Source organism: Euphorbia lathyris, chromosome 2 (assembly GCF_963576675.1).
Source record: "Euphorbia lathyris chromosome 2, ddEupLath1.1, whole genome shotgun sequence".
Lineage (NCBI taxonomy): Eukaryota > Viridiplantae > Streptophyta > Magnoliopsida > Malpighiales > Euphorbiaceae > Euphorbia > Euphorbia lathyris.
Window position 1 is genome coordinate 52866566 of NC_088911.1, and position 9380 is coordinate 52875945.

At 36.8% G+C, this 9380-nt stretch overlaps 1 protein-coding gene across 1 annotated transcript; it reads left to right on the top strand.

Annotated features, from left to right (window-relative positions):
- Positions 1-657: 657 nt before the first annotated feature.
- Positions 658-2735, top strand: LOC136220441 (histone H2A variant 1). Its single transcript, XM_066008261.1, has 3 exons — positions 658-757; positions 999-1130; positions 2226-2735. The coding sequence occupies exons 2-3, from the start codon at positions 1017-1019 to the stop codon at positions 2520-2522; spliced, it is 411 nt and encodes a 136-aa protein (XP_065864333.1). The 5' UTR covers positions 658-757; positions 999-1016; the 3' UTR covers positions 2523-2735.
- Positions 2736-9380: the final 6645 nt, after the last annotated feature.

Sequence of the window (9380 nt, forward strand, 5' to 3'; positions counted from 1 at the left end):
GGTGTTTTGGTTGGGGTAAATTACACCCATGGCCATTGAACTTTACTCAATTAATATTGTGGCCACTGAACTTCAATTCTGAACAGTATGATCACTAAATTTTACATTTTTTAACACCGGTAGCCACTCAACACCTCAAAACGACCACTGACGGTCTGAAAATAAAAAATCAAAGAGTTAATGATATTCTAAGGAACTTTAATTCTTAAAAATTTTCGTTTTTAGGTCATGTAGATATTGTTTGGTTAGGAGAGAGAGTGAGTTTTTAGAAAGAGAAAGCTCCTAAAAAAGTGATTTTGAAAAACAAAAAATGTGATTTCATGGTAAATGTCGTTATGAACAGCTTTAATTCTTGAATATTTTCATTTTGAGGTCGTTAACGGTCATTTTGAGGACTTGGTTAAAGTTGAGTGGCCACCGATATTAAAAAAGTGTAAAGTTTAGTGGCCATACCGTTAAGAATTGAAGTTCAGTGGTCACAATGTTAAAATTGATAAAGTTCAATTGCCATGGGTGTAATTTACGTTTGGTTGGGTTGGCTTCATTTGGGATATGGGTGTAATTAGGAAGAAGGTAAGGATATAACAGTAAATAATGAAACCTTCGAAAATAAAAAGGTGCATGGAGTTTCCCACCCAAATTAAACCGCTCATAGTTTCCAAGATTCAAAATCCCGCTTCAAAGATATACAAATAATATTCAAAATCCATTTCTATCCTCTCATTTTCAATCTCCGGCTTTCAACTTCAGCTCTCAGGTCTCTCTCTCTCTCTCTGCTTTTCTGCAATTCGAATTAGATCTAATTTATTTTTTTTATTTGCTTAAAATAATAACAATAAATATTATTTTCTTGAGGGGTTCTTGAGGCATGGGGCTTTCGTTTCTGGCTAGCCTGATTTTCTATATAATTTCCAACTTCATTTTACTATCTGTGCTGTAAAGAGTTTGCGGATCTTGTTTCCTGAGTTTTGTTTTGTACTTTTTGGGTGAAATTTTAGACGAAAAGCAGGCGAAATATGGCCGGGAAAGGAGGGAAGGGGCTTTTGGCAGCCAAAACTACTGCTGCTAACAAGGACAAAGATAAGGACAAGAAGAGGCCTACTTCTCGCTCTTCTCGCGCTGGTATTCAGGTAACAATTAATATCTCTTCAATTGCCTAGGAAAATGTAATTTGATGTATTTTCTAGCATGTTTTGCCAATTTTTGAAGATTTCACGGAATCTTTTATTATCCAGAGAATTCTGGTTATGACCGCTATAGATCACTATCAAAAAATGCACAAAGTTTAATTTAAAGAGATCTTGAACAATTTTTACCTGGGCATGCTGATTTCTCTCCATGTATGGAGTTTTGAATTTTGAACTAGCACAAATTTGAAGGGTATTGCAAAGTATGTACATTGTTCAACTTAACGATATGAGATTCGTGAATATCTGTATAATGTATCTGGATTGTAAATAGTAATATCATAAGGTAGGTCAACCACATTATACTGAGACCTTACCATTTCTTTTTTGAGTACCTGGTTCGAGCTGAATTAGTCGATTTCTTCCGATTGAGATGTCCGCAAGGAGAGGAGAAGAATTCTCTAGTTGTGTAGGTGGAAGTCATGTTTGGTTGTTATTCCCATTTGACAAAAAAGACCCTACTTTTGGAACATGTTTGATCTTAATAACCAGTTTCGACGTCTGTTTAGTGTATTATGCATATTGACCTTGCATTCCATTTTGGCAATTTCCCATAATTCTTTGAAATATAACATAAAATCACTTGAAAATTGCTCAGCGAGTCTTAAAAATTGTTACCAGTCATTACCCATCTCTCCAGACCATGTTAATATTTTGGTAGGGCTGAAGACTACCGATTTAACTATGTTATCTGACTTTTTCTTAAAATTGGTATGGAACTTAATGCTATAGACACCCAATAAGTTTTTTCTCAGTTATAATGATATGCTGGAGCTGAACCCTCGCTATTAGCTGTTTTACTTGATTTTGTCATTAATAGTGGAAATAAATCTAGTTTTGGGGTCTCGTAGGAAACATGTTAGGCAGTGTAGACGAGTATAGAAAACAAACCAGGAGAAAGTTTGCATTTTGAAATTACCTTGGAGGAGCTGTCATTCCATGTTCACCTTGTTGTGATTATTACTTATTCAAGAGATGTATAGTTCCTGTTTTGTATTGAAAAGCTCACCACTTTGGTTTGTTGAATTGTGGTTTCAGTTTCCAGTTGGTCGTATTCATCGGCATCTGAAGACAAGGACAGCTGCAAATGGAAGGGTTGGGGCAACTGCTGCAGTCTACTTGGCTTCAATTCTGGAATATCTGACTGCAGAGGTTCTTGAATTGGCTGGAAATGCAAGTAAGGATCTTAAGGTGAAGAGAATCACTCCCAGGCATCTGCAGCTGGCCATCAGAGGTGATGAAGAACTTGATACACTGATCAAGGGGACAATTGCTGGAGGTGGAGTCATACCTCACATCCATAAGTCTCTCATTAACAAAACAACCAAAGACTGATTTCAAGCCATGTTTAACTTTACAAGTTTGTTTTAATTCCCACGGCTTTGCTTAATGTTATGTTGGATTATGTGTAGGACCTCTTGGTTAGTAACTTAGTACATATTATTTGACTTCTAGGGTTGCCCTCCAGAACTGGTTAAATTGATTTAGATTAGGCTTGATTACTGTTTGTTGGACCATTATTCTAAATTCCTTGGTTTTCATTATTCATTTTCTTGATTAACTGTGTTCATGCTTTACAATCTAAGGACAGAAAGTAATCTCATGATCTAAGGTGTTACAGCAGACCTGTCCACTTGCATAATCTCTCATTATCTCATTAGTTGTCCTTTTTGTGTTTTTTTTTTAATGTTCGTTTTACTGAAAAATAAAATAGATATAATCTTTTTACATGTTTTACTCAATACATATATATAATGGGTGTCTTTTATGTTTACTTTGTTTTTTACAAAGTAAGTTTTACTTTGTTTTTTCTATCATTGGATGAGTTTACTTTATCAAATTTCATCACCATCCAACGGTGGAAAAAACAAAGTAAGACTTACTTTGTCAAAAACAAAGTAAGCATAATCTAACCCATGTATAATGTGTTTGTTTACAATTTAGAAATAAACAAACTAAGCTAATGTATACGAAATAAGCTCATGATCTTGAGTTATATTAATTGAAAGATGTTCCATCAAAAAAATGTTCCATCTTTTAGATGTTTGATAAGTCTTTTATTGTGCAAATAAATAAATAATAATAATAACACATAAGATGTTATGCATTAAGTATAACTATATTCTTAGAATTATTATCAACTTTCTTATTCTCTCAATATAATTAACATATTAGTTTTTAGTTTTGTGCCCCTTTATATTATAAATTGGAAAATCTTGAACATGATGTAAGAGCTCAATCATTAATTGGTTTTTCAAAGGTTTAGCTATGCTCGGGGTAAGCTCTCCGAATACATTGCAATAACAAAATCAATACGAGTGATAGAAAAATACTTAGCTACGCTAGGGTGAATCCTTAGATACACTGCAATACCAAAATCAATACGAGTGATAAAAAAAATATTGTAAAAGAATGTAGAATCTGTTCTAAAAAGAAAGAGAAATACTTTTTTTATAGGGCTCCCAAACGTTGAGATTATCTTATTTCAGAGGTAATTCTAAATCGATGTGAGATTCCTAGATTTGTAGAGGGTCTTTAATTTGTTAGACCCGTAACCGAAAACATGATATAAATTTTTATTATTATATTTTTAAATTCTTTTATGTAATAGAAATAATTACTAAGATTGTAACATTTTTGCGTGCAAGACATGATCAATTTTTTTTTAATTAAATTTTATGACTACATGTTATAATATTTTGAAAAGTATAAAATTATATAAAAAATTTACTACACAAAAAATATTAAGATATTCAAATATATATATTGAAAAAATCTTTTGATGCGGGAGAATATAAGGAAGATCTCACGCGGGAGATTTGAATGGACACTTTCCTGAAATAAGACAAAAGAAATCTAGGGGTCGAGATCCAACAACTTCACTCGAGGCTTAAGTATGCAGAATTATTGAGGAAGAAGATGAAGATTAAAATAACTCTAAATTTTTGTGATGATGTACCTATCTCTGTGAAGGCATATGATAAGGTACAAAGGAAAGTACTTTGGTGGGTCTTAATAAGGAAAGACATTTCGCAGAAATATATTGACATCATAAAGGACGTGTATGAGGGAGCATGCACGAGTGTACGCACCGGTGTTAGGAAGACTGAAAAGTTCCCTATTATGATTGGAGTGCATCAAGGTTCTGCACTAAGCCTATTTCTTTTTGCCATCGTTATGGATGAACTAATGAGTTCACTCCAAGATGGTATACCATGGTGCATGTTGTTTGCAGATGATATTGTGTTGGTTGATGAGACGAAAGAAGGCGTGGAGAGGAAGTTGGAACTATGGAGACAAACTTTAGAATCTAGAGGCTTTAAGTTGAGCCGAAGTAAGACAAAATATTTAGAGTGTAAGTTTAGCGGAGATAGGAGTAGGGAGGCAGGGACAATCACCCTAGATGGGAGAGTTGTTCATGCATCAGATTGCTTTTGATATTTAGGATCTATTATCCAAACGGATGGCGAAGTAGATGGAGATGTTGCTTATAGGATTAAATCTGGTTGGGCGAAGTGGAAGAGTGCTACAGGTTTTCTTTGTGATCCCGGCATGCCTAATAGATTGAAGGAGAAATTCTACCGCACGGTAATCAGACCCACACTGTTATATGGTACGGAGTGTTGGGCAGTGAAACGCTGTCACATTCATAAGATGTCAGTGGCGGAGATGCGTATGTTGAGATGGATGTGTGGTCATACGAGAAAGGATCGAGCGAGTAATGAAATAATTAGGACAAAAGTAGGGGTTACATCTATTGAGAATAAAATGAGGGAAAACCAACTAAGGTGGTTTGGCCTTGTAAGACGAAGAGCGCTTGATGTGCCGGTTAGGAAGACTGAAGAGTGGCAAAGGGATATAGTGGTGATGGGTAGGGGAAGACCTAAGCAAACTTGGGGGAGGGTGATCGAGAGTGATATAAGTTTATTGGGGATTCAGGAAAATATGGTAGTGGACAGGACATAGTGGAGGGAGAGAATTTGTGTCACTGACACGACTTGATTTCATGATTTTATATGATGGTTCATGTTAGCCGACCCCAAATCATTTCGAGACTAAGGCTTTGTTGATGTTGTTGTTGTTGATGTAGCTATCTCTGTACAAGTAGCTATTCTATTTATAGGATGTTAGGAGCAATCCTGATAGTTTAACCGTTTTGTGCCATAGTAATGAGTCAAGACATGTGTAAGGGTATTAATGGGGAATGTTCCTCGGTGGCCCCAATACGGTTAGACAAACGAAGCTGTCATCCCATAATTACCGACGTGGATATAGGGATATATGTCTAACAAAATCGAGATTCCTTCTCATTAATCCATGTGGCAAGGGCAGTTACATTCTTATTGGGGAAAGCTTATTGTTCCACACATCTCGTACGATTATTTGAGTGTTACTAGATGTCCATCCCTTTTGGCCAACCGAAGTTCTTTAGGGCTTCAGTAGGCTCAAGGCTCGGAGAATCGAAGCTTGACATAATTTTGTGGTTAGATAACAATCAAATTAGGATTTGAGGGATGAAGCCAAGTATGTTGCATCATTCGTAAACTAATGGGCAAGACGGTTGGGATTAATATGAATAGCATATTAGTTACTAATGTGGTTAGTAACCCAATAACCTAGGAATCACATTAAAGATGTGATTGATTACATGAATCTACCTAATGAATGAGACTAGCTTGTTGAGTAAACTCAAGGCGAAATCTCAGGAGTTAGGATCCTAGCTCACTAAAGGATTTGTGAAATTCTTCGAATTAATATGGAGGGCTATTAATTTGGCAAAATAGTGAGAGCAATCTAAAATAAACTAAAAGGCCTATAATTTTAGATTGATATACTTTAAGCAAATGAATGACATACATTTACTCTTTCTCACTCTCAAGTTTTAAAGTAAAACACTCTTAAAATCATGACTAACACCAATCTGCAAAACATTCTTACCGATAACAAATTGAATGGTTCAAACTTCACCGACTGGTTTCGTAACCTCAAAATCGTTTTGAAGTTCGATAAAATAGGGTATGTACTTGATACATCGTTACCCCCTCTCCCTGCTGATGATGCTCCCATTGAGGAAATTGATGCTTACCAGAAGCACAAGGCTGATGATGATCATGCCGAATGCATCATACTTGTATCGATGACACCGGAATTACAAAAGCAACATGAGGAAATGGATGCCTATTCCATCATCATGCACCTAAAGGAATTGTTTGGGAAACAGACCAGGTGCGAATGCTACGAGATATCCAAGTTGCTATATCGTTGCAGGATGCAAGAGGGCACATCTGTCATGACACATTGTGTCAAGATGATTGGCTACATTACCAAACTTTCTAGTATTGGATTTGTGATGGATAACAAATTAAGCGTAGACTTAATTCTTCAATCCCTCCCAGAGAGTTATTCATAGTTCATCATGAACTATCAGATGAATGACTTGCAAACCTCTCTTGAAGAGCTTGCAAATATGCTCAAGTCAGTTGAGCCCAATATGAAGAAAGACAAAGCCATACCGGCTCTTGTCATAGAGGGATCAAAGAAGAGGAAAGGGAATTCTCCCAATCCTAAATATCCTAAGAAAGGTAAGAAAGCCGTGCCCAACAAAACTAAGGGAAAGGAAGTGAAGAAGCCCAAAGGAGAGTGTCACTTCTGTGGTGAAGACGGGCATTGGAAAAGAAACTGTTGGTGTACCTAGCCTTCCTCAAAAGGGGAAGAAGCCGGGACTTCAACATCTGGTATGTTTTATATTGAAATTTCACAGTCTGAATCTTTTGGTATTTGATACCGGATGCAGCCTAAGGATATTCCAGGAATATCTAGAAATATTATTTCTATTAGCTGTCTCGTTGACGACAACTTTCATATTTCAATAAAAGACAAACGTTGCGATTTTATAGAGATTCGATCTTCTATTTTTCAGGAATATCACAAAATGGGATTTATGTGTTAGATGACAAAATTCATGTTTTTGCAATTGATACCAAAAGACATAAGTTAGATAATTCAACTTACTTATGGCATTGTCGTTTAGGCCATATAAACAAGAGACGCATGCTAAAGCTACATTCAGATAGGCTTATAGAACCAATCGATCCCGAATCATTGGAAACATGCGAATCATGTTTAAAAGGTAAAATGACAAAGACACCCTTTAGCAATAAAGGTGAGCGTGTATCAGACACTCTAGGACTCATTCATTCAGATGTATGCGATCCTATGTCAGTCCAAGCAAGATGAGGATTCAGATTCTTTATAAGCTTCATAGATGACCATACCCGATATGGTTACATCTACTTGATGAAGCACAAATCAGAAGCTTTTGAGAAATTCAAATGCTTCAAGAATGAAGTAGAAAATCAATTAGGAAAGAAAATAAAGACGCTTCGATCTGATCGAGGTGGCGAATATCTTTCAGATGATTTTCTGAATTATCTAACTGAATGTGGGATATGCTCACAATGGACACCTCCCTATACACCACAACACAATAGTGTGTCCGAGAGGAGAAACCGTACCCTATTAGATATGGTACGATCCATGATGAGCATGACCTTGCTTCCAAAGACGTTCTGGGGCTATGTCTTAGAAACTGCCCTCTTCACCCTAAATCGAGTACCAACTAAATCCGCTAGTTCCACACCATATGAATTGTTCGTTGGTAGGAAACCCGTGTTTTCATTTATGAGAGTATGGGGTTGTTCAGCCTTTGTCAAACGCATTGCGTCCGACAAACTAGATTCGAAATCTGATAAATGTTTCTTCATTGGATACCCTAAGGAAACTATGGGATATTACTTCTATCATCCAGATGATCAGAAAGTAATCGTATCCAAGCACGCAACCTTCTTAGAGAAAGAGTTTCTCGAAGAAACACAAAAGGGAAGCATGATTGAACTTAACGAAGTTCAAGAAGAAGAAACACCGACTGAAACAACAGAGGCGGTTGAGGTACCCGAAGGAGTCCCATTAGATGAGACTCCAGTGCCACCTATTCGTAGATCACAAAAAGTTCGTGAACTCCCAGTTAGATATGGTTTTCTAGTGGGAGATGATAATGAGGTTCCCGTGTTAGACGACGAACCCGAAAACTACGAAGAGGCTCTTACTAGTCCAGATTCTAAAGCATGGCTTGAGGCCATGGATTCTGAAATGGATTCCATGTATACTAACCAAGTGTGGACTTTGGTTGATCCACCCGAAGGAATAATACCCATTGGGTGCAGGTGGATCTTCAAAAAGAAGACAGACATGGATGGAAAGATTAGCACCTACAAAGCTAGGTTAGTAGCGAAAGGATATCGTCAGAAGCAAGGAATTGATTATGACGAAACTTTCTCTCCTGTGGCTATGTCCAAATCAATCAGAATCATGCTTGCAATTGCCGCTCACTACGATTATGAGATTTGGCAAATGGATGTGAAAACAGCTTTCCTAAATGGAAACCTGCTTGAGGATGTATATATGATGCAGCCTGAAGGTTTCATATCGAAGGATGCAAATAAAGTTTGCAAACTTCAGAGATCCATTTATGGACTCAAGCAAGCATCTAGAAGCTGGAATAAGCGTTTTGACGAAACCATAAAACAATTTGGTTTTGAACAAAATTGCGAAGAAGCTTGCATTTACAAGAAAGCAAGTGGGAGCTCTATAGCATTTCTCATACTATATGTGGACGATATATTATTAATGGGAAATGACGTTGCTCTCTTACAGTCAGTGAAAGTATGGTTATCTGGTAACTTCTCAATGAAAGACCTTGGTGAAGCAGCTTACATACTTGGTATAAAGATCTATAGAGATAGATCGAGAAGACTGCTTAGTCTTTCACAGGCTACATACATTGAAAAGGTGCTAAATCGGTTTAGCATGCTTGAATCGAAACGAGGTAACTTACCCATGTTACATGGAGTAAAGTTAAACAATCATCAATGTCCTAAAACCGATGATTATAAACGACGCATGGCTGTAGTCCCGTACGCCAACGCAATCGGTTCGATTATGTATGATATGCTATGCACTAGACCTGACGTAGCGTTCGCGTTATCTGTAACGAGTCGTTACCAAGGGAATCCGGGAGACGAGCATTGGATTGCCATCAAGAACATTCTTAAGTACTTGAGAAGAACTAAAGATATGTTCCTAGTGTACGGAGAAGGTGATATGAAAATAGAAGGATTTTCAGACGCAAGTCAT

Bases quoted from the DNA above. Each gene is read 5' to 3' on its own strand.
- LOC136220441 (XM_066008261.1), top strand. From the start codon at position 1,017: ATGGCCGGGAAAGGAGGGAAGGGGCTTTTGGCAGCCAAAACTACTGCT. The intron at 1,131-2,225 runs GTAACAATTAAT...TTGTGGTTTCAG, and splicing joins CTTCTCGCGCTGGTATTCAG to TTTCCAGTTGGTCGTATTCA.